General features: G+C 46.2%; 1 protein-coding gene across 5 annotated transcripts in view; it reads left to right on the top strand.

Annotated features, from left to right (window-relative positions):
* Positions 1–26,024, top strand: part of EGFL6 (EGF like domain multiple 6) — a 58,390-nt gene that overhangs the window by 4,187 nt on the left and 28,179 nt on the right. For 4 of the 5 annotated variants that reach the window (XM_047716437.1, XM_047716436.1, XM_047716435.1 and 1 more), the window contains exons 2-4: positions 16,288–16,400; positions 20,414–20,506; positions 24,817–24,936. In XM_047716437.1, coding sequence (XP_047572393.1) covers positions 16,288–16,400; positions 20,414–20,506; positions 24,817–24,936 — 326 coding nt within the window. The remainder of the gene's footprint in view (positions 1–16,287; positions 16,401–20,413; positions 20,507–24,816; positions 24,937–26,024) is intronic. The other variant, XM_047716438.1, reaches the window with a different exon arrangement.

Below are 26,024 nucleotides of genomic sequence, written 5' to 3'. Positions count from 1 at the left end.
CTCTGACAAATAAATAAAATCTTTAAAAAAAAAAAAAAAAGAGAGAGAGAGAGAAGCTAAGTCACTTGCCAAAAAGCCCACAGCTGGTAAATGGCCAGGCTGGGACTGGAACCCTGGTCCACTGGATCCAGTTCATGCGAAGTTCTTTTAAAAAAAAAAAAAAAAAAAAAAAAAAAAAAGGCAGTGCCATTCCAACGTTCCACAGTTTTTTCTCCAAAAACATTGGATACATAAAAGTTGACGTTTTTGCAAAATGCTTTCTCCTATGTTATCACCCATGATCTTGTTTTGCTTGACTCCTGCCCAGTATGACCCAGGGATGTGTATAGAAGAAGTGAGGGGTTTCTGAGGCGCCACCCTTCCCAGAACCACCTCCTTCCTCTAAGTTTACATTCTCTCAGAAGTAGACTCTGAGGTCAGGATTTGAGTGTACGTGGTTTATTTGTGAGGTGACCCCAGAAAGTTCTAGTAGGGAAAGAAGTACTATGGAAATTAAAAGTTGTCACTGTGATTCAGTCCTGCTGGGGAATTCTAGAAGACAGTAAGATACAAGCCTCAGAGCTAACCACCCCTGAAGGCAAGGGAGCTGAGGTATTTATACTCCCATCAGTCATTGCTTGAAGGCTTCTAAGGAGGGACAACGTAATAGAGGTCTTAGGACTTAGAAGGAGCAAACAGATACTGAGGTACCACTTGCATTGTCAGCCGTGTGTAAATTATGGATCAGATCCCATTTACAGATAAATAAACTAAGTTTCAAAAGATTAAGCAATTAAGTGATTTGCCTAAAGTATCACAGTGAACAAGTGGCAGATTCAAAAGCCATGGCTATCTCCCAAGGACAATTAGATTACTTCCCATGGGGTGGTTTGTCCAGATTAATCAGCAGTACTTCCGGTTTTGTCCGTTAATTTGCTGGGTCTCAATATACTGGTTCCAATAACCTGTTTTAAATCTGAAGGTCTTGCTTATGAAAACAAACAAAAGGCAAAAGAACCAATATTCTAAACCTAGTTAAAATTAAATCACTTCAGGGCGCCTCGGTGGCTCAGTGGGTTAAGCCGCTGCCTTCGGCTCAGGTCATGATCTCGGAGTCCTGGGATCGAGTCCCGCATCGGGCTCTCTGCTCAGCAGGGAGCCTGCTTCCTCCTGTCTCTCTGCCTGCCTCTCTGCCTGCTTGTGATCTCTCTCTGTCAAATAAATAAATAAAATCTTTTAAAAAAAAAAATTAAATCACTTCAGGTTCAATATTAATTGAACAAATGACATGCCCAGACAGTCTCCTGGATTCTGGAGATTCATATCTATGTGCTGCCCCTGCTAAGCAACTTGGGAGGGCGGGCAACATATCGGTCTTTTTTGGTAAGTGAGGTGTAGGGCAAGGGTTGTAACTCTAGCTCCTAGCGCAGTTCCTGGCACATAGTAGGTGTTGAACAAAAAACTTGGTGCATTAATGAAGGCTTCCTCCTCTGGTGGAGAGGCAAATAATGTTAGTTACATATAAATAATGTGTGTTTATACCTCTGTATATAAGCATTCAAAGGAATAAATATGTATATTTATGTTTTTACATACTACACTTGACCTATAACAGGTGTGAACTACATGGGTCCACTTATGCATGTTTTTTTTTTTTATAGTACAGCTCTGTGAATGTATTTTCTCTTCCTTCTGATTTCCTTAATAACATTTCCCTTTCTGTACCTTACTTTATTGGAAGAATGCCATATATAATACATATACAAAATATGGGTGAATCAGGTGTTTTATGTTACTGGTACAGCTTCCAGTCAACAGTAAGCTTTTGGTAGTTAACATGCGGGGGAGTCAAAAGTTACACAAGGACCTTTGACTGTGCCAGGGGTCGGCTGCCCTAACTCCCATGTTGTTCACTGATCCACTGTCTATGTCCACATGTATATATGCATGTAAAACTGTGTGTGTGTGTACAGAGAGAACATATAGATCATATGAACCATTCCATAGCAATTAGAGAAGAGAAATTGAGTCTGCATGGGTCAGTCAGGGAAAGTGGAGGACAGGAGATGATGTTGAAACTGTCCTTGTGGAATGAACATGAACCCACCCGATACAAAACAGAGGGGAGAAGGCAAGTGTCAAGTGTTACAGTGCTTACTTTCAAGCAGCTACTGCATAGGAATAAATATACGGCTGGCTGGGTCGATACACAGCTGCAAAAGGGACGCAAAAGGAAGGCTTTGGCTCCAGACAGGAAGTGCACTGGCCGGCATCTGGGGACACCAACCCAGTGACAGCCAAGAAGGCGAGCTGGAAGCAGGCTGCGATGAGCCCTGTGTGTTGAACCAAGGAGCTGGGGCTTTGTTCTGAGAGTGGAGAATAGAGCAGGGCGTTGCAGGCGGTGTTGTATAGAGATAACCCCATGGTGACCAATTCACGCTCGCAATGATCCCGCAGTCGCACCAAATTATCTTTAAGGTACCGCACCGGAGTTTAGTGAAATTGGCAGCCTTTTTCCATTCCGAAGGTAGACACTGTCCGTGTACTTAGAATCCACGGTAGCTCAGACTGGATGAACACAAATGCAGAATTAAAACTCAGCACACCACAGCAGCACCCATCCTTATGAAGACCATTCCCTTTGCTCCATTTCTGGGCACCGCATGTGGCCATTCAACAAAATATTCCAAAGCTCAGAGATTTAAAACAACGTTTACTCACTACCCCTCACCGTTTCTGTGCACCCGGAATTCCCGAGCACTTTAGCTGGACAGGGAGCTTGGGGTTTTTCACGAGGCTGCGGCCAAGTTGTTGGCCAAAGCTGTAGTCTGCCAAAGGCCTGACCTGGGGGCTCTACCTGCAAGGCGGCATGCTCACTGGCTCGGGCAGGAGACCTCAGCCCCTCGCTGGCTCCTGGCAGGAAGCCTCAGCTCCTCGTCTCATGGAGCGCCCCGTGGGACTGCTTGAGTGTCCTCGTGGCCCGGCAGCAGACTTCACATCGCAAGAACTCGGGGACAGAGAAGGTGAGAGTAGCTCTGCCATCTGTGCCCTGATCTTGGGAGTTACCCTCCATCCACCCCCACCGCGGCCGCTTCCCGTGAAGCCAGGCAATCAGTCCAGTCCCATGTCCGGAGAGGGGAATTAGGCTTCAGCCCTTGCAAGGTGGATTTTTTTTTTTAAAGATTTTATTTATTCATTTGACAGAGATCACAGGTAGGCAGAGAGGCAGGCAGAGAGAGAGGAGGAAGCAGGCTCCCCCCGATGCGGGGCTTGATCCCAGGACCCTGGGATCATGACCTGAGCTGAAGGCAGAGGCTTTAACCCAGTGAGCCACCCAGGTGCCCGTGCAAGGTGGATTATCAAAGAATTTACATGCATATTTTAAAACCACATCACACCTTCTGGTTTTCCTTCTCAGCCTCTTTTCCCAGGCTCCATTTCCACAGAGTGCTGTCTCTGACCCCATTTCCTATTTTTTTCCCTGCCGTCCTACATGTAGGTAGCTTCAAAGTGTGACTCTCCAGCCCCACACTCTGCCCGCTGCATTCTTCATCTGGCCATTGGAATGTCCCACCCAGCTTCGGACATCCCGAACTGCACTCCGGATCAGCTCTCCAGAGCTCACTGCCCCCATCTCACCTGTCCTCCCTGTTCCAGGACAAACAGTGTCCAGACTGGTTCAAGTCAAAAACCTGGGCATCCTTCCTGGCAACTCACTCTTCTCCCCGCTCGTATTCACTCTGGCACTAAATCCTATTGCAGACCGAGCCTCAAGCCCGTCTGCTCCTCTCTCTTCTGCCTGCCACCAGCCGACCGTGCACCACCATCCCTCACCTGAACCCCCAAGATAGCTCCCTAGCTGCTGCTTTTGCCCCCTCTAGTTCACGTTCCAGAGGGGTTCCTCTTAAAACTTAAATCACATCATGTTAGCCATCTCCTCAAAGCCTCTCAGTGACTTTGTATTGGGTTCCAAATAAGATCTGTTCTATTTAAGATGGCATAAAAGGCCGTGTGGGTCTGGCATTGCCCATTTCTCTAACTCCCCATTTTCTGTCATTCCCCACCATGCTCACTGTGGATGGACACTAAAGGAGCAGCCTGGAGGACACTTGCTTTATTGACTACCTTCTCCCTCATCTCACTTCCCCACCCCCCCACCCATGTGCCTTTACCTCATAGACAAACCACTCACGTTCACCTCCTTGTCTCAGTCTGCTTCTGGGGGAGCCCACACTAAGACCTCGCCATGCCAGATTTCCACCCAACTCCTTAGTGTGGAGGGTAAGCGAGAGAAACAGGAAGCAAGGGAGGGTGCTGAGTTTTGCTCTACTGTTGATGACATGGGAAATTTGAAGGTGGAAACACACACTGGTACGCACTTGATAGCAAGGTGTTTATCTTTTTTTTTTTTTTAAGATTTTATTTATTTGAAAGAGAGAGAATAAGAGAGCACGAGAGCAGGGAGAGTCAGAGGGAGAAGCAGACTCCCCACTGAGCAGAGAGCCCGCTGCAGGACTCGATCCCAGCACTCCAGGATCATGACCTGAGCCCAAGGCAGTCACATAACCAACTGAGCCACCCAGGCACCCCAGTAGCCAGGCATTTGTTGGTGAGCAGCTGAGATGCTTTGGGGCATTCCTGGGCCTGTTGGACCCGGACACTCTATGTTGAAGATGGTGGGAACCAGAATTAACCTTAACCAGTAAGGTGCACTGGACTTGCCGTACTGGAAACTCTGATGAAAACAAAAGGAAACAAAGAACTCTCATGGCTGGACCTTATGGTCCCTATTTAGAAAAAAATGTATTTCAGTTGTTTGGCCACATTTAAACATATTTAAACATCAGCAAAAGAAGTTCTAACTTCTCAATTTGTCTTGGAGAAAGACTATCATACAGTTTCCTGGAACCCGGCCAGAAGCAAGCACACTAGGAATCCTGGCACGGTAGATTTTCGCAGAAAATAAAGAATCCCATGAAGAAACACTACACTACTTACACAATCCCTGGAATGTTTTTAAATTAACTTCAGCTGTGGAGATGGCGATTCGTGATTAATTTGATCAGTGTAGACAGCAAGCTGTGTAATGCGTTAAAGGAACTGGGACAAGCGAACATTCAGCTCAGACTCCCACAGCTCGGGCCGCCACTGCACAGAGACTCGCTCGCCTGCACCGACACTTCCCTGCCTTGGGACCAGGCTCCCCGGGCCTTCTGTACGCCAAATGGTGTTCAGCAAGAAAGCTCTGGGAAAGAGGGAATGCTGTTGGCCTGCCCAACCAGACCTTCTGAGATGGCAAAGGGTGTTGCTGGGATCACTTCAGTCCAAGATCAAGAGTTCTCTTTCTAGGTTCCTAAAGTCCTTTTGATTGATTACCCCATGTTTATCGGGTCCCATGAAGTTGGGCCAGTCCAGCCAAATGCACAGCAGCTCATCATACTCAGACATGTATGACATGCCAGTGACTGGTTCTTGGCCAGACCGTGCCTCCTTGGTACGTTGGAATGCACTGCTCCAATTTTATACATTTTTAAAAATATGTGCTTTACTAAATATGGAACTAAATGCAATTCATATTGATAGTTTTTAAGTGTTGTTGTTGTTGTTGTTTTTAAGAGAGGTAGAGAGCAGGGAGTGCAGAGGAGAGGGAAAGACAGAATCCTGAGCAGGCTCTACGTCCAGTGCAGAGCTCCATGCAGGGCTCAGTCTCACAACCCCACGATCATGACCTGAGCCCAAATCAAGAGCATGACGCCTAACTGACTGAGCCACCTAAGCCCCTTATAAGATTTTTTTTTTTATGAATAGATTCGCATATGAGGGAAAAGATCATGTGCCCTAGACTCGAGGAAAAGAAATGATTCTTAAAATTCTACTCTGTTGAGCAGGGTAGGCTAATTTCTACATCAAACCATCTCAGAATCCCAGTGGCTGAACACAGTAAATTGTAACATGAAATTATGAAATCACAGATATTTGGCGATTTTTTTAAAAGATTTTATTTATTTATTTGACAGAGAGAGATCACAAGTAGGCAGAGAAGTGGGCAGAGAGAGGGGGGAAGCAGGCTCCCCCCTGAGCAGAGAGCCCAATGCGGGGCTCAATCCCAGGACCCTGAGATCACGACCCAAGCCGAAGGCAGAGGCTTTAACCCACTGAGCCACCCAGGTACCCCTATTTGGCGATTTTTAACTTACAAAAGTTTTGTGTAGTTTAACCTAATCATTTATGTCCCTTATCCAGAATACTCACAACCAGATATTAAAGTAAAAGAATAATTGAATTGATGATGGGAAAGTTAGTAATGTTGGGGCAGGAATTAGAGCAAAGAACAGGTAGAAGGAGAGGATGCTGAGGAAGGAATCTGAATAATTGGTTATGATTAACTTACAGTGCCATGCACGAATATGTATGGGACCATAGATCACAGCTTCGTAAGCCGTTTTTAAAAACTTTTATGAGATAGTGTGCCATGCTGTTATTGTCAATGTCTTGCTTGCCTGTGCTGGATTCCTTTCTTCCCCTCAATAATATTGTTTTAACTTAAGCAGAAATATTTTAATATTTACTTTTCTTTTTTATCCATAATTTTAAGTGACTGCATATGTGCATTAAAAAAAAAAAAAAAACCTGGTGGGCTTAGAATGCAGGGCTGGATGCTTGGTAGAATAAATCAATTTCCTCCGGCATCTACAAATCAGCAAGTGATTATTAGCCATTTTATCCACCAGAGATTTTCCCCCCCCTCCTTTAAATTTTTTTTCCATTTTCATGGCCAGGTGTAGAATTTGATGATTAAACCACGAAAATCCCATTTGTGGTTGTCCCTTTGAGGCATCTCTCAGAACTGGGTGAATACAGGGATGGCACATCCATCAACCAAAAGGCATGTTGCTCATTTGTGGACTTGCGTGGTTCTCTGATGGTTTTTCCTACGATGTTGTTGTAAGCTCCTTGCTCTTCTCTAGGACATATGCGCAGGACGTGTTGCTGCATCTACACCGCAGCTGTGAGCTCGGCCGGTGCTTTCTGGTTTGTGTTCATGAGTCAATTTCTAATGATGGTTTCCTTTTTTTTAAACAGGTGAAAATAAGGTTAGATTCAACAACAAATTTCTGTTATCTTCTAACAAAGCTGTAATGCTAAAATGCATTAGTGACTGAGGAAAGGATTCTTTTCTTTTTTAATTTCTTTTTTTTTAAGATTTTATTTATTTATTTGACAGACAGAGATCACAAGTAGGCAGAGAGGCAGGCAGAGAGAGAGGAGGAAGCAGGCTCCCCGCTGAGCAGAGAGCCCCATGCAGGGCTCGATCCCAGGACCTGGGATCATGACCCGAGCCAAAGGCAGAGGCTTTAACCAACTGAGCCACCCAGAAGCCCCAGGAGAGTCTTCTTTACAGTGATTAAGAAACCTTACTTGATTAACAAAATTTTGATGGCCCAAGTGTTAGTCATGAACGTTTTGGAGAGCTTTATAAGTGATACTTTGTCGAGATACTTTATAAGTGATACAATGTTGAAATGATGACTTGGGAGGAATTGATACACTTTGGATTTCTCAGTTTCACCTTTTCACCTAAAGACAAGCATGTGAAAGCAATAAAACTTGAGAAAGAGGATTTCTCTGGAGAGTAGTGGTAATGTGCAAACAGTATATGAATTTCATCTCCTGTTAGTTAACCCCAACCAGTGTTCTTTGCAATCAAAAGTAATTCACTTTGACCAATACATATGGAATGGGTTTGCCCATCTCTACAGAGGACCCTGGACTCCTTCACTAAAGTTTTTAATTAGGATTTTTTAAAAATACCATATTTCAACCAGTTTCAATTATTTTTTTGTTGGGATTTCACATCTAACAGTTTTGATGATCTTTTTTTTTTTAAGTGTAACTGACATGTAACGTATTAGTTACAGGTGTACAAAATAATGATTCCATATTTGTATTTATTGCAAAATGATCACAATAGGTCAACTTACTGTCTGTCACCATATATAGTTATAAATTTTTTTCTTGTAATAAGAACCTTTAAGATTTATTCTCTTAGCACCTTTCAAGTATGCAAAATAGTATTGTTAACTGTAGTTACCATCTGTACGTTACATTCCTTGACTTATAACTAGAAGTTTATACCTTTTGTCCCACTTCACCCATTTTACCGCAACCCCCCACCTCTCTGCCTCTGCCTCTCTATATATGTGAGCTTGTTTTTTTATTGTTCTTTGTTTTTCAGATTCTACATAAAAGTGAGCTCATGTGGTATTTGTCTTTCTCTAACTTACTTCACTTAGCATAATGTCCTCAAGTTCTATCCATGTTTTCACAAATGGCAAGATTTCACTTTTTTTTTTTTTTTTAATGACTGAATAGTATTCCATTGTGTATATGCCACATTGTCTTTATCCATTCATCCATCATTGGGCCCTTGGGTTGTTTCCAGATCTTGGCTATTGTATATAATGCTACAGTGAACATGGGATGTGCAGGTATCTTTTCAACTTAGTGGCTTCATTTTCTTTGGCTAAATATCCAGAAGTGGGATTGTTGGCAAATGGTAGTAGTTTTGTGAGAAACCTCCATACCGTTTTCCATAGTGCTCGCACCAATTTACACTCCCATCAGCAGTGCACAGAGGTTCCCTTTTTTCTACATCTTCACCAACACTTGTTATTTCTTGTCTTTTTGATATTAGCCATTCTGACAGGTGTGAGGTGATACCTCATTGTGGTTTTGATTTGCATTTCCCTGACGTTGAGCGATGTTGAGCATCTTGTCATGTGTCTGATGGCATCTGGATGTCTTTGGGGAAATGTTTATTCAGATCCTCTTCCAAATTTTTAATCAGATTGGTCTTTTTGTTACTGAGTTGTATGAGTTCTTTCTATATGTGGGGTATTAACCTCTTGCCAGATATATGATTAGCAAATATTTTCTCCCATTTAGTAGTTTGCCTTTTCATTTTGTTGATGATTCCCTTTGCTGTGCAGAGGTTTTTTTTAGTTTGCTGTTCCCTTTGTCAATTTTTGCTTTTGCTTTTGGTGTCAAGTTTCAGTAATAATGTTGCTTATTGAGTACCTCTACTCCTATGGAGACTGCTTTGTTTTGCAAAATCCCTGATAAAATTCCACCTGCTTGAAATTCTTCTGTAACTCCACAGAGCCTTCAGGATGGACAGAATGTTTTACATGGTCACAGTAAGGTAGCAGCCCCTGCTACTTCCTCTACCCCTCTATTTTCTCCGCTTCCCTTTCCCCTTCCCTTCCCGCTCCCCTGCTCTAAACACACAGCACCTTCTACGCTCTAGCTTATAGGCCATCAACTCCTCAGGTTCTTGGTGGCTCCCACCTTGGCACAGGCTGTTTTCTCTGCCTGGAACACCTTCCCGCCAAACGGCCTCCTTTAATTTTACCAGGTAGGTCCCACTGGTCCGCAGGATTCATATCAGGCCCCATTTCCCCCAGAAAACCCCTGACCCACCCACCCCCAACCTAACGACTCCTCTGTCTTCCCCTAGCGCGTGAGAACTTACTCCTTTCATGAGATTTGTCACGTTGGAGTAAATAATTATCTGTTCGCTTGCCCAGCTGCATCCCTAGACTGTAAGTTCTTTGTGGACAGGGGCTGCTCTCAGTGCCCACTCTAGTGCCTGACACGTGTAGTTCCCTAAAGCATTTTGAGTGAACAGATGGATAGACGGACGCATGAATGGTGCAGGGGAGGAAAGATTCTCTTCCCTCCACCCTTCTAGGTTCTGGGCTGAGAGCCCCCTCTAATAAAAAACAGATGAATAGGAGAAAACCAAACGGAAGTACATAGCTTATATACCTGCTGTACCTGGGATATACCCAGGAAAACCGAGTGACTCAAAACAGCACAAGCCACCACCTTCACACCATCTCCAGCTGAAGGTAAAAGATGTTGCTGGAGGCTGGGAGAGCAGGTTACGGGATGTGACCCAGCAAAGCACAGTAAATAAGTGTGAGGTTGTTCCACGGATTGAAGTCCCAGCCTTCTCCATTGATAACAGCTTTTTTTTTTTTTTAAGATTTTATTTATTTATTTGAAAGAGAGAAAGCACAAGGAGGGGGATGGGCAGAGGGAGAAGCAGTGAGCCCGATATGGAGCTCAATGTGGGGCTCGATTCCAGGACCCTGTATTCCTTCCTGTCTGACTTCTAATACCAATGTAAGGTCACCTGGTCTTTTTCTTGGCCCTGGTTTCTTCATGTGTAAAATGATAGGTTAGAACCGGCTGACGTCTAAGGTCACTTTCTCTCAGGTGAAATTCTACGATAAGCTCCCCTTGCAGTGAAAACGGATTCCTACATATGTTAACATGTGAAGTCACATGGAGATTGTGGCAGCCGCGAGGATGTGCCTTGCAGACTTCCAGCTGCTGGGAGTGTGGCTGACTCAGGGCCCCCACTACTCTGCTCTTGGAAAGCCATCACCACGTTTGGGCAAGGCCCTGCCTCCCACAGGCTGCTCCCGCCAGGCCACCTTCCAGAAGGAGCATGGCAGGGATACACAGCAGGACCTTTTGTAGGAAATACCACTCTCTGGGCCAGTTTTGGCCCCTGGACTCCCCCTCAGTTTTGCCAAACCCTCCTTTGACTACACAGCAGCCTCGGACGCCTCCACCCAACCTTCCTTCCATCTTTGCTTCTCTTGGGGTCAGCCTCCCATGGTGATCCCATGGCCCTCCCAGGCTTCCCCAGCTCTCTTGCCATTTTCTCTCACAGGTGTTTCCTGTAATAACATCCTGGCACATTCATTCTCATGGCTTCTGCTTCTCGGAGGACTCAGACTAAAGCAGAAACCTAGTTCATGCTGCGGTTCATTTCAGTGATTCTGAGCCTACAGCAGCTTTAAACCTTATGCCTTATTCGGCACATCTAATAGCAATCTTTTTTAAACATTTTATTTATTTATTTGAGAGAGAGAGAGACAGTGAGAGAGAGCATGAGCGAGGAGAAGGTCAGAGGGAGAAGCAGACTCCCCGTGGAGCTGGGAGCCCGATGCGGGACTCGATCCCGGGACTCCAGGATCATGACCTGAGCCGAAGGCAGTCGTCCAACCAACTGAGCCACCCAGGCGCCCTCCAATAGCAATCTTAATCCTACTACTCGTACCACTAGAACATTTCCTGTGTCACTCACTGTGTTAGTTTATATATATCACATCATTCCGTTGTCACAGAAACTCTTAAAGTAAATCCCCCTTTTTATCCCCATTTTACAAATGAGATAGTTGAGGCAGGGCACAGGTTCATGTGTGGTGGGGCTCGATCCCAGGACCCCAGGATCATGACATGAGCCACAGGCAGACGCTTAACCAGCTGAGCCACCCAGGCATCAGAATAATGACATTTTAGCCATTACCTCTGACAAAAAAGAAATCAGTGACTGGTTACTATGATGGTTTAGTTTTCAGGAAGAAGACTGTCGTCCTAACCATCATAGTTTATAGCCGCTCAACATCAGAGCTCGTCCTGCTTTTTCTAGAAACATTCTGCATTTGGCTTAACCTGGTGTTCCTTTTACCTTTCTGGTCATTGCCTGGGTCTCTTTCTGGACCTTTCTCCTCCGTGGCCCCCCTCTTACACACTAGCTTCCTTGGGGCTGTGCCCTAAGCCACCTTTTCTTCTTACACTACTTCGTTCCCATAGGTTCAGTAACCGAAGACCTACAGATGAATCCCAAACCCAGTCCTGCTTCCTGGACTTCTGGCCCAGATAGCCAACTCCCAACTCAATATCTTCTCTTGGTTGTCGGTCTCATGAGCCCTCAAAATTAGCATGTCCCTAAGAGAGCTCCTCATTTGGCCTATTCCTGATCATGGTCCTCCATGATCCCTGTCACACTCCAGATCCAACTGACCAGAATATGACCCCTATGAAGGCAAAGATCGTATGTTCCTTGTGGTTGCTGTTGACCCTCTGGAGACTAACACAATGCATGATACATTGTAGGGTTTCAGTACAGAATGAAAGACTGCTCTAAGCCATTACCAAGTCTTTTGGTTCCACCATGAATCTATCCAGTTTTCCTCACTGCTTCTGCTACTGTTCTAGGCCAAAAGACCAGACTCTTCCAAGCCAACTGGTATCCCTGCTTCCATCTGCCTCTATCTCTTTCATTTTCCAGATTACTGCCATGATAATATTTTTCTAAGGGCAAACGGTATCAAATAACCTCCCTGCTCAAAATCCCTCTGTGCTGCCCTATTACCATTCCGCTAGCAGGCCTCACAGCCCTATCTTGACTAACATGGCGCCCAGTGCTGTAACCCGCTCCTCTCCTTCCCTTTGCTCCACTCCTCTGGTCTATAGGTCCCTCAAGCACAAGAGACACCATTGTCTCTTACCTCTCCCCCTGCACTCATTCCATGACTTCGGCTTGTAATACACTTGCCATCATTTCATGTGGTCGTCTTCTGTTCATCTTCCATTTCACTGAAAGGTGCACCTGCAGAGAGAAGATCTTGGATCCCTTCAACCAGAGTATATTTCTTTGCTTTAAGCCTTTCTCGCTGACTGAATAAGTGTAGTGCCTCTATTACTCTAATCCTCTTGTCTAGAAGCTCATGTCAGGGACCCTATTGTTCATCTCTGTATTCCCAGTACCTAGCACAGTGCTAAATACATATTCATGTCCTATTGAATAAGCTGGGGATTGGGGCATCAGGAAAATAGGTAACATCCTCACTTGTAAACCTATAGTCAAGAAGTTGGCAGGAAGGTTTTGATAGATTGAAATCTAACTAAATGAATCCTCCATTACTTAAAAAATATGAAATTAAGGGGGCACCTGGGTGGCTCAGTCATTAAGCATCTGCCTTCGGCTCAGGTCTTCATCTCAGTGTTTTGGGATCGAGCCCCGTGTCAGGCTCCCTGCTCAGGTGGGAGTCTGCTTCTCTCTCTCTCCCTCTGTCCCTCCTCACCACTTGTTCTCTCTCTCAAATACATAGATCTAAAAAAAAAAAAAATTAAAGATTTTATTTATTTACTGGAGAGAGAGAGTGAGCATTAGTTGGGGGGAGGAGAGAGAGAGAGAGAAGGAGGCTCCCACTTGAGCAGGAAGCCCGATGTGGGGCTCAATCCCAGGACCCTGGAGATCATGACCTGAGCTGAAGGCAGCCACTTAACCCACTGAGCCACCCAGGTGCCCCTATAAATAAAATCTTTTAAAAAACTGCAGTAAGATACCATTTCGCATCAACTAGAATTGCTGTAATTAAAAAAAAATCAACGATAACAAGTGCTGGTGATGATAGAGTAATTGGAACCCTCGTAGGCTGCTGGTGGGAATGGAAAATGGAGTAGCCATCTTGGAAAACAGTCTGGCAGTTCCTCAGAAAGTTAAACATGGTTACCATATGACCTAGCAATTCCACTCCTAGGTATATACCAAAAGAGAAATGAAAACATATGTCCACACCAAAATTTGTACACCAGTGTTCATAACAGCATTATTCATTAAACCCAAAACATGGAAACCACCCAGATGTCCATCAACTGATGGCTGAGCGAACGGAAGTGGTCCATCCATACAAAGGAAGGTTATTCAGGCATAGAAAGCAATGGAGCACTATTACCAGCCACAGCATGGACGAGCCTTGAAGGCATATTAAGTGAAAGAAGAGAAACAGAAAAGATCACATAGCGTATGATTACATTTCTGTGAAATGTCCGGAGAAGGCAAATCCAGAGACAAAAAGCAGATTTGTGGTGGCCGGGATTGGAGGATTGTGGGGCGGGAAATTGGGACTAACTGCGCATGGATATGGTGTTTCTTTTCAGTGGGATGGAAATGTTCTGGAATTAGATAGTGGTAGCAGTTGCATAACATAGTGAATGTGCTAAAAACCACTGCATTTTATTATGAGTTATATCCATTTTAAAAATGCTAAACAAAGATTCCTAAGTACGTCATTCTGTGTGTGCTAGCATGCACTTATTCGACACACTTTATGCTCAGTCTGTGGTTTCTTGTTTGGGAGTTGTTAGTTGCATGCAGACGGGGTCAAGATGGCCATATGCCCTGCAGAATGGTTAGTAATGTCAGATTAGATTACGACAGGTGACTGTATTCTTATGACACTTACTATGCTGTCTTCCACTGCAGAGTATCTACTTTCAATGGTTTGGGAATTTAAGAGAGTCAAGATTGGGTCATTTTCATCACTCTACATGCCTAAGACGGTACTTGGGATATTGTGAGAGCTGAATACATGTTTCGCTTACAGCGGGACTTAACAAGGCACAGTTGGCAGCGCCCAGAGACATTTCCACCTGCCCCACCTGGAGAGTGGGTGCTTCTGGCATCTATAGGTGGAGACCAGGGATGCTGGGACCTGTCCTGTGATGCGCAGGACAGCCCCCGAAGGCAAAGATTTCTCTGGCCCCAAATGCCAGTCGTGTAGACATTAAAAAAAACCCTGTTCTAAATGGTTGAGTAGAGTGCCTGGGTGGCTCAGTGGGTTAAGCATCTGCCTTCGGCTCAGATCGTAGTCCCCAGGGTCCTGGGATCGAGCCCTGCTTTGGGCTCTCTGCTCAGCAGGAAGCCACCTTCTCCCTCTCCTGCTTGCCCTGCCTGTACCCCCCTCAAATAAATAAATAAAATCTTTTTAAAAATAAAAAAATGAGCAAATGACTTACAAGTCCCCCAAATTAGTTTCATCAGAAGATGAAAAAAAAGGTCCCCTTAAGGAAAATTAAATCATAAAATCATCCCTGCATTTGGTGCTCTCAGTTAATGAAATGTCCCCGACCGTATCTTTGTGGCTCTGAACCGAAGAAGCACGTGGGTGGGAGAGGCAGAGCTGGGGCACTTGCTGACCTTGACTAAGGATTATTAACTTGCGGAGAATTCAGTCCTGCAACAGAAAGCCCATGGTCACATGTGCATTCCTTGTCTGTTAAAGAAACCAGGAACCATTTTACATTGTATTTCATATGCCCAAGGAAACAATCCCAGCCCTCCACAAAAATATGACTCAAGTCTTTCCTTCCCAAAGCTGGTGGCAGTCACACCCACCACCAGGTCAGAAAGTACGTAAAGGAGCAGTAGGCTTCAGTCAGGGCCCAGAAGGCTACTTGGTGGCTGGGATCACTCCTTCAGGTCTCCAGATCAGGGCTCAGCAAGCTAAAGCCTGAAAGCCAAGGCTGGTGGCCATCTGTTCTTACATGACCTGTGAGCTAAGCCTGGTTTTACCCTTTTTGTGTGTGTGTGTCTAAGATTCTAACCATTTATTTGACACAGAGAGAGCACAAGCAGGGGGAGCGCTGGCAGAGGGAGAGGGAGAAGCAGGCTCCCTCCTGAGCAAGGAGCCCAATGTGGGGCTCGATCCCAGGACCTTGAGATCATGACCTGAGCCAAAGGCAGACACTTAACCCACTGAGCCACCCAGGTGCCCCTGGTGTAACCTTTTCAACTGGTTAAAGTTAAGCCAAAAAAGAATGCTGTTACATGACACATGGAAAGTATATTAAATTCAATTTCAGTGTCCATAAATAGAAGTTTTATTGAGCCCAATTATGCCCATCTGTTTGCTCTCGCCCACTACTGCCCATCTGGCTGTTCTTGGCCTTGGACAGAGATCGTTCAAGCCTATTGATGGCGAAGCCTGAAATATTTACCATCCGACCCTTTCTGAAAAGCATTTACCAACCTCTTCTCTACGGTTAAAGAGTTTAGCAAATGGTTTTCCTTGGAGGCAGTGAGGAATGAGATCCCACCCTGGGCCAGAATCCCTGATGCGTGGCCCAGCTGGGGACTTAGACAAACTCTTAGACTCTCTAGAGCCCTTCCACCTCTGAACTGTCGGGGGGGGGGGTGTGTGGAGAGTCCAGTTTTGGGTAGTGGTTCCCAGGTAGCCGATGAGGTACACGCACAGCATTCTTGTCAGGACAAAGCCACAGGGCCATGGTGTCACGTGACCACACTCAGCTCCAGAGCAGACACAGACGTAGACCGCCCCTGTGTCTGAACAGAGCAGATTGGAAAATTGGCACCCCACATGGTTCGGAGACAAACTTTTGGCCCCTTTCACGCGCCCTAGTTTTGTAGATTATGTAACCAGATTCTTTTAACCCAGCAAAGAAAGAAATGGACAGCACTCATGACTGGGGAAGGCGGGCAGCCCCAAATTCAGGCTTTCAGAATCTAATCGAGCCCTTAGGGCAGGTTTATCGAATTTCACCAGGTGATTGTCCCCTCCTCTGTTAACTTACTGGCAGGAATGAGTGAGTCTCTGTTGCTCTTTTCTGTGTTTTCCATACTAACATGCGACTCTTTATCCCCAGTCCAAAGGATCATGGGCTGTCCCCGTCGGCGCTGCAGCCCGGGGTCTGTCGCTACGGGACCAAGCTGGCCTGCTGCTATGGCTGGAGAAGGAACAGCAAGGAAGTCTGTGAAGGTAGTTGTGGGAAAACTCAAACCACCCTGGGCTCGAGTCGTGGGCCAGTGTCCTTGAGTTTTTATCTGGGACACCATAAACTGTCACCAGATGGTCCACTACTTGTCACCAAATCCCTTAATCGGTTAAAAAGGATAAACTCTTACCTGCATGTCCCATACACTTTAGCTGTTGGTGTGGATTGTGCTGGATTAAACATGGTAAAGGACAAAAATGTTAGCTTCTTTTTTTTTTTTTTAAAGAGTAACAGTACTACCTTCTTTCTGTCTCTGCCCCAAGCTCCTTCTCTCTAGCTGGTTCAGAAATATCTGGATAGACCACAGGTGAAGACAGAACTTGATAATATCCAGAATCTAGAAACCACTGAAAAACACTGATGACACTCCCACATGTCACCCACCATCAGTTTCCTGGTGACATGATGACAACAGTATCAAGATACTAGGAAAAATATTTGAAGAGCATTGTTGCCTCCCTAGATAAAGAAAGTTAGAACATCCCCCTGGGACTTTGTCAGTTCAAAAAGAGGGTGGGTCCTTACACTGGGTCTATAGTGTCATGGTCACGCGCATTGTCTTGGGAATGTCAGAATGTCAAGGTCAGGGTAAGCCAGCTGAGGCTCCACTTCCTCTGCAGCTTGGAGAGATTAATACCTGCTTCAGAAGGGAAGGAGTGTAAGCATTGAAGGCTATGCTCATGACCCAGCGTGCATAGAAAATGTCACCTAAATCACCCTTGACTCAGAAAGGACCCATGACTCTCCTGTTTCTTTGAAGCCCATGTGGTGCAGGCATTAAATGTTGCTGTGTTCTTTTTCTAGACACAGCGCATTTTTATGTGAAAGCAGTCAGGTGGCAAGGATCGCATGATTTGGAGTCTTAGAGCTGCACGAGCCTCGAGCCTCAGCCCCTCCTGCCATAAAACTTAAAGTCTCTGGTGAATAAATGAGGGTGATCTTTGGCTTTCTGTAAGGTCTACTCTGTAACTAAATCAGAGCAGTCTGGCCACGTCACAGCCAGCTGGTCACATTCTCAATGCTTCTGTAGACAATGTAATAGCACTGGTGTGGAAGGATGTAAAGTGAGCTGTTGAAAGAGCACGTGCAGAAGGTTCAAGCACAAGGCCCAGTGTGCACATTTGGCAAGCCCAAGAGCTCATTGGCACCCCTGCCACCCCAGTGAAATGTTGAAGTATTAAATTGCAACGGTTTTTGTATCTCAAGTCTATTCTATCCAATTTGCATGGTCCTTCCTGACGGTAAAGTTGTGTGTTCCTTGAAGCACCAAATAACAGGGCTCCTAAGCCAGAGCACGGGCTGCGTGGTAATGACAAGAGAAGACGTGTCCACCTGCCCGAATGGGCGGAGTCGCACCCCAGCCTGGGAGGTCCCAGTGCGCCCGGACTCCACTTCCGTCCATCTGTTCACCCTTTGCTCCTCCAGACGCCCTGACTCCAGGCTGCAGCTTTCTGGATCTTGGCTCCTGCCCCGCCTAAATCTGCTCCAAGGGCCGGATGGCTCAGCTCGGTACCCTTAACCTTCCAGCGTATGTCACTTAGCAAAATGGGGTAAAGAGTCATCCCCCAACAAATCCCAGTGAAAAGCCGCACATGAGGGAGTTGGAGGGAGGAATGAACAGGAACTGTAGCTAACGTACACTTCAATCCCAGGCCAGTTTAGACATAAACTAAATTTCCCTGTAGATTGGCTGTTCAAGTCCCAGATCCAAAGCCGCTGGAAATGGAAAACATCTTGCTGGAGATTTGACCTATAGCAGCGAGGGTAACCTCCACCATTTCTCTTAAGTTCGGTTTGGCATTGATCCTGGCTTTCCTGTCTGGCCCACATTGAAAATAACTTTCCAGGGAGCAATCAGAGGTATTCAAGTCTTTAAAAAGTAAAAAAAAAAAATGTATTTTCCTAACATCTAAACTTAAAGCTACATCTCTAAGAGCATATCCATAACAAAATAGACACTGGAAAGCAAAATTTTCTTTTGTCTCCAGGAGGGAAAGAATTTTGCCGAGAAGCATTTTTGCCTTGCCTTCTCACTTACGATTTATTCAGAGCCATAAAATGGTTCCCTGTTAAAAGGTCTACACCGATTCCTTCATTTACTGTTTGAAACTGTTTGAGTGTCTGATGTGTCCATAGCACTAGTAAATGCATCAGGAAAAACAAAGATGAATGTTTAAGTCCCTGTTCTGAAGGTGCTGGGAATCGGGTAGCAGATCTAAGTGAAGGATAGAAGCCAAGTGTAGGTCTAATTATTTCAGAGATGGAGCCTGATCAATTTCACGGGCGAGGCCCACCCAAGGTCTATGGAATTCTCATAGCTAAGTGGAATTCTGTCATGGCCGGAGAAATCAGTGAAGGCTTCCAGAAGGAGGGCTCATGCCAAGTAGCTCTTGAAGGAGCAGCAGGATATTAACCACTGGAGGGTGGGGAAGGGGTGCCCCAGGGTGAGGGTAACAACACAGGAAGAGGCAGAAAGGGTCCGGTTTAGAGAAGAGCAGGCAATCTCGTTTGAGCATAGTGTTGCCCGTGTGTCGGGAACAGGGTAGGCCAAGGGTACAAACTAAGACCGAAGCCGGGTCATAGTGATGATACCTGTGCGGAGTTCAAAAGGCAGTAAAGATTATTTGGTGACGTCTGTGCAAGGCACAGCATGACCAGAGCCGTGCTCTTGGAGTAAAACATCAGTTTGATATCGTATGTGATACCAGATTTCCCAGGAGCCTGTGAAAGTGAGGGACCGCGGAAGCGGGGGAAGGAGCCAGGCAAAGATATGGTTTCAAGATCCTGATCTTGATCAGCCTGATCCCACAGGGAGCTCTACACCACAGACTTTGTCCTGCCCCAAAAGCAAGGGCTAAGCCGTTAGACCTCGTATCGGTTAAACACCGGGTCACCGGGTCATTTTGGGTCCAGGTGACTGGAAGATAAATGTTGACATTAACAAAGAATAGGGTTTGGGGTCGAGGGAGGAGATGCTGGGGTCAAGCCAGAGACTCAAGGGGAAGGGAAGTAGGCAGCATTCCTGGGCCATTGCCAAGTCATCCTTTCAGGTGCTGGCTAGTTCCTGAGCTCCTACTGGATCCGGACACGGAAACTGCTCGGGGCTCCCAACTCCCCATAGACTCCTTTCTCTCTCGTTTACTTTTCCTTTGTTCTCTCCCCTCCTTCTCTTTGGGTTTTTCCACCTTCCTTTTGTCCCATCCGCCGCCTCTTCTCCCTACCTCCTCCGTATGAGCCAGACTCAAACTTGCCATTATCTTTGACTCTTTTTTCTTGCCCCCAATCTAGTGAAACTTTCTTTTCTTGGTGTTTCTCCCATCACTTCCTTCATCAAACAAGTGTTTATGGAGTGCCCAATTTGTGCCAGGTGTCTGGATATAGAAGTGAAAAAAAAACAAATCCTCCTCACGATTCTTCTAGTTCTCATCCTTAGGGCTGGAAGTCAGGCCTCCCTGCCTTCCTTCTGTGGTTCCGTCATTTTGACTGATCATACAGAGCTTTAAAGATAGAGTTTGATCATTCAAAAGCAAAATAGAGAAAATATGGAAGACAAAAAAGAGGTCAGTGACAGAAAGAAGGACGACCTTGGCGCTTGACCAGGATTGCTCTGGAGTGGGTCCCTTCCAGTTCCCACATCGCACAGCTTTTATTAAATGTTTGTGTTTGTATGCAAAACTAGCCGACTGTGGTCTGGGAGGCTTTGTTTTCCTTTGAGTGCCTCTTGAGGCATTGGCAGTGCTAAGCAAGGTTATGATAAACTTGGCTAAACTCGCACTCCATTGGGGTGGAGGGGTCGGGGAGAGTGAGCTAGCTCACAAAAAATCGCTCTACAGTATCCAGAAGGGGAAAAAACAGCTAGAGAGGAAGCAGATCACCGTCTCCATCCCCCCCATGGCTTTCTCCACCGGATAGAAGGCTGCAGAGTTCGACCTGCGTCCATTTCTCTGTGCTAAGTACTCCTGTTCTTTTATCCTCAAAACACCTTTCCCTTCCACAGCTACGTGTGAACGTGGGTGCAAGTTCGGTGAGTGCGTGGGACCAAACAAATGTAGATGCTTCCCAGGATACACCGGGAAAACCTGCAGTCAAGGTCAGTACTACAGGCCGGGGTCCAAGTACAGACGTACCCCAGAGCTTTCTGAAGCCATGCAGTCATTGTGATAGACACTCCTGGGCCCGCCCCTGGGTGGGTTGTAAGTTGACTCTTCGAATGAAAGGGGTTTCCGAACTAGATCTTTCAATCCATTTCTTCTAGAAAAACACAAAAATCCCTCTGAAGTTTTTGTTACGATGCCAGACAAAAGGCCCTTTTTCCTCCTCTCAAATAACTTTTTTTTCCAAAAAGTAATTTTCATTGTGTTTCTACACTACCAAAGTCATGCATATTTTTTACTGGGAAAACACAACACAGTGATGCAAAAGGATGTAAGGTAAAAAGTGGGAGCGTCTCATCTGCTCCCCCAACCCCTTGAGTTTACCCTCAGGCCCTGAAGGGCTCTCCTCTGGGTCAGTGCATTCTTACTGCATGTGCGGTCAGCATAGACAGAGCTGGCTCATGCTTCTTAAGGCTGTAGCCTCGGTCCTGAAACAAACATTTTTATCATTTGTATAAAAAGGACATCGTTTAACCACTCTCATCTACATTGTCTCCGATTTCTTGCCATTACACCCAGTGCTAAGCCACACGCCATACTACACGTAGCCTTGCACCCTGGTTTTATAGGGCAGACGTCTGAAAATAGAATTGTTGGCTTGAATGACATGCATGTTTTTATTATAATTGACATATCTTAAGAGGTACTTTAGGACTTCTCATAAACTGTTTATCTGAAGATATTAAAAACTGTGTTTATACTGTTAACCACAGTGGTTCTCAACTTGGGCAGTTTTATTCCCCAGAAAGAGTTGCCAGATAAAATAATAAATTTCAAATCAGATTTAAATTGAAGGTAAACAATAGATAATTTTATAGAGGACGTAGGTCTTAAATACTGCATGAGACATAGTCTGCTAAAAAATTATTAGTTATCCAAAATTCAAATTTAACTGGGCATCCTGCTTTCTGTTTGCTCGATCTGGAAACCTTACCCCAGGAGACCTCTGGCAATGTCTGAAGATGCTGTGGGGGTGAGGGGGTCACTCCTGGCATCTGGTGGGTAGAGCCCGGGGGAGGGGGTTGCTCTGCGTCATATAGTGTGTGGGGCGGCCCCCACTGCAGAGAATGTTCTGGCCCAAATGTCAGCAGGGCTGAGGCCCAGAGACCCGGGTGGGCAGAAGCCTGGCATAATTAAGCAAGTGCCCGCAGTCTATAATACAGTTGGCAAAGAACAGCACATCAAGTTCAGCTGTCCTCGGGGCTGCCGGGCTTCTGGAGGGAAGGACGGAATCTCAGAGATGGGCAGGCAGCCACTCCACTGTGCCACCCCCAGGCCTCGCTGCCAAGCCCCAAGGTTAGCCGTGTACACCCATGCACCAAGGGGGCCACTAGGCCTGCTGCTCAGAGGGGAACCTCTTGAGTCTCCACTGTCCCACCACTAGCAGTGGGACAGTTCACACCAGAAAACCTGTTCGTCCATTCATCCTGGATTCTGTACCAAGATATCGTCTGCAGAAGTTTGGAAGAGAGAAGATATTTTTCATACTGGTTTTCCATTCCCCATAAAATATTAGTGTTGAGGGAGTGGTCTAGCCGGCTCAGGTTCGGGACTGTCTTGTCTCCTCCTGCAGCTTTCCTGGCCCCACGGTGGCCCGATCAAAGTCCTTCTAGAGCCATTAATGGTGACAGGCCTCCGCCCTCCACGGCGGTGTCTTTCCCCCAAAAGCTTCTCCCAAGCAAGGAGGGAGTCACCTCTTGAGTTAGGGCCAAGCGATGGGGTATTTCTGGATTTCCCCTTAATGTCCAATTGTGTTTTTCTCCAATTATGTTTTTCCAGTCCCCTTTTAAAGGGGTCAGAACCCATGCAGGAGAAGGCGGAATAGATAAGCAATGGAGGAGCTTTCAGATGTTCCACTAAGACATCAGGAAACTCCGAAGGTTCTTTTAACAGGGGAAAGCAACCACTTCTTTATTTTCCACAATAGGCTTTGCCTGTTGCCCTGCTGAATTTTGGTCTTATGCAGAATTTGGTTCTTTTTTCCTTGAAGGACTTAAGCCAGGAGGCACCCACATGACTACATCTCCAAAGATAAGTTCCTCTACCCATGATTGCTTTTTTTTTTTTAAAGATTTTATTTATTTATCTGACAGACAGAGATCACAAGTAGGCAGAGAGGCAGGCAGAGAGAGAGGAGGAAGCAGGCTCCCTGCCGAGCAGAGAGCCCAATGTGGGGCTCGATCCCAGAATCCTGGGATCATGACCTGAGCCGAAGGCAGAGGCTTTAACCCACTGAGCCACCCAGGAGCCCCTGATCACTTTTTTTTAAAGATTTTATTTATTTGGGCACCTCGGTGGCTCAGTCAGTTGGGCATCTGCCTTTGGCTTAGGTCAAGATCCTAGGGTCCTGAGATCGAGTCCCTCATTATGCTCCCATCTCTCAGCAGGGAGCCTGCTTCTCGCTCTCCCTCTGCCCCTCCCCCTGCTTGTGTGCTCTCTGTCAAATAAATTAATTAAATTACGAGATTTTATTTATTAATTTGAGTGAGATACAGAGGACATGGGGGAGGGGCAGAAGGAGAGGGAGAAGCAGGCTCCACCCAAGTGGGAACTGGATGTGGGGCTCGATCCCAGAACCCTGGGATCATGACTTGAGCCGAAGGCAGACACTTAACCCACTGAGCCACCAGATGCCCCCAAAAGTCATTCATTCTTAGTATTTAAGTTCTTTTTTAGGAAATACTGAGAAGCACAGAGAAGAAAGTCACCCTCAGTCTTACCCTAGAGATAACCATTGTCGGCATTTAGAGTATAGCCTCTGAGGCTTAAATGGTGTCCTACAGCCTCCCCACCGATAGCTGCCTGTCAGGGCTCCTTCTGGAAGGCTGTGAGCCAACACAAGTTAGTCAGCATGGGCTGCCCAAAACAGGAACAACCGGAAGGAGGCATTGCTGTGGGCACCTGTCATAGGCTGTCTGGGACAGTATTAAAGGCTAAAGTATCTAAATTGTATTTCTAGCTTTTTATTCAAATGTTATACACACAGAATTGTGCACACATCAACAATATACTACAGAGTGAACTTTCAGATTCATCCACATAACCAAGAAACGGAAACTTAACAGCCTTCCTGAGAACCCCACCTGCTCTCCTCCAGTGCCTTGCCCCCCCACCCCCAAGAAGGAACTCTGTCTTGACCTTCTACACCACAGATTAGTTGTGCTTGACTTTTTTTTTAAGATTTAATTTTATTTATTGGCGAGAGAGCAAGAGAAAGCATGAGTGGGGGAAGGACAGAGGGAGAAGCAGCCTCCCCGCTGAGCAGAGAGCCTGATGTGGTGCTCCATCCCAGGACCCGGAGATCGTGACCTGAGCTGAACGCAGACGCTTAACCAAATCACCCAGGTGCCCCTGTGCCTGACTTCTTTAAAAAGATTTTTTTTTTTAAAGATTTTATTTATTTGACAGAGAAAGAGATTACAAGTAGGCAGAATGGCAGGCGGGGGGTGGGGTGGGGGGAGCCAGGCTCCCTGCCGAGCAGAGAGCCCGATGTGGGACTCCATCCCAGGACCCCGAGATCGTGACCTGAGCCAGAGGCAGAGGCTTAACCCACTGAGCCACCCAGGCATCCCAAAAGATTTTGTTTTTAAGTGGCGCTCCAACTCAACCCCGAGATCAACAGTCACGTGCTCTACTAACTGAGCCAGCCAGACGTCCCTCGCCCGATTTCTAATGTACTCCTTTGTCTCCAGCTTCTTCCTCTCACTCTCTGGGTCGTGAGCTTCACCTGTTGTGGCGTGGAGCTATAGTTGATCCGGCCTCATTGCTGTATAGTATTCCTTCACACGAGGATACAGGTCCTCTCTCCTCTCCTGCCCTCTGTTGGGAGCGGTCGGGTTCTCTGCAGCCTGGGGCTATTGAGAATAGTGCTGCTGCGATCATCTCAGTACGCATCTTCTTGGCGGGCGCACATCCACGTTGCTGTTGGGGGTCCGCCTGGGAGTGGCATCGCTAGGTCATGCATATCCGTGTCTCTAGCTACAACAGATTCTGCCAAACAGCTTTCCAAAGTGCTTCTGCCCCTTTGCCTTCCCTCCATCACTGTACGATCGTCCTGTTTGCCCCACATCCTCATTAGTCCTTCAGAACGGAGTTTTACTGATAATTAGAGAAGAGGCGAGTCATTGCCCCACGTAACCACCCCCACCCCCGCCACCGGCAGGGTCCAGGGAAGCCAGCCCAACCCTTCGTCTTGATGTTTCCCGATGTAGTTAGCCTCTCTTCGTGTTCTGCCTGCCCCCTGCAGATGTGAACGAGTGTGGAGTAAAGCCCCGGCCATGCCAACACCGATGTGTGAATACGCACGGCAGCTACAAGTGCTTTTGCCTCAGCGGCCACACGCTCATGCCAGACGCCACATGTGCGAGTAAGTTCCAGCGGCCAGGCGGCCTGCAGTCATCCTTCAAGACCAGATGTTCGCAACCATAGGAACAATTTCTTTTAAAAATCATGGTAAAATAAATGTAACATGAAAGTCACCATTTTAAACCATACATTTCAGTGGCATTTAGTACATTTACGATGTTGTACATTCTAGAACATCCTCCTCACCCCAAAAGAAAACCCTGTGCCCATTAGCGATCATTCCCCATTCCTCCTCCCCAGCACCCTGCCCCCGCCACCGCCACACCCACTAATCTGCTTTCTGTCTCTCTGCATTTGCCTATTCGGGACACCTGCTTTTTAAATAAAGAGGCGAACTGGGGAGAAAAATAAATTTCATGTCTCTGTATATGTAGGGCAGTTGGGTTTCTTCATGAGCATAAGCATATTGATTTAGGGAGGTGACAGATTTAAATCCCATTTGGGGACATCACTTCTTCCCAACTGCCTTTCTCACGCCCCTTGCCCTGTGCTCACAGATTAGTGACTCTTGTTGGAAATACATTCCAATTCACATTCCTGAAAAGAAAAGCCTTTCTGTGATAAAGACATTCGTTTATCCAAAGGGAATCGGGTTTACGGTTGCAGCTGAAAGGCAGACCCGCCCTCCCTGCCTGTCTCCCTCCCTCGTCTCTTCCCCCCTCCTCTTCACGCCCGCCCCCAATCTCTTAGGGCTTCTGCTAGCTTCTTGCCCATCTGGGGCTTTGCCACAGTTACACAGTCTTGGCTAGTGCATGGTTTGCCGCTCCCCTGGCTTGTCCTTGTGTTTTCCGCCCTTGGTAAAGGGCCCCAACACCACCAGTCACCTAGATCCTCTGTTGGCAAGGAGGCTTAGGAGAGAAGGCAGACATTCAAAGTCTTTGAAAAAAATCCTTATTGTTAAAGAAAAGTTATATGAATGTGGTAAAAAAAAAAAAATCCTTATTGTACTAAATGAAACAGAAACCCAGAAGACACAAATATGTTTATAATATATATGATATTATATATAAATATTATGTACTTGAATAAAATCTTGTAAGGCGAGCGACTGTGTAACCACTACCAAAGAGAACTTTGCCAGAACCCCCC

This window comes from Lutra lutra, chromosome X (assembly GCF_902655055.1).
Source record: "Lutra lutra chromosome X, mLutLut1.2, whole genome shotgun sequence".
NCBI classification, from domain to species: domain Eukaryota; kingdom Metazoa; phylum Chordata; class Mammalia; order Carnivora; family Mustelidae; genus Lutra; species Lutra lutra.
This window is presented reverse-complemented; position numbering and strand designations above follow the sequence as displayed.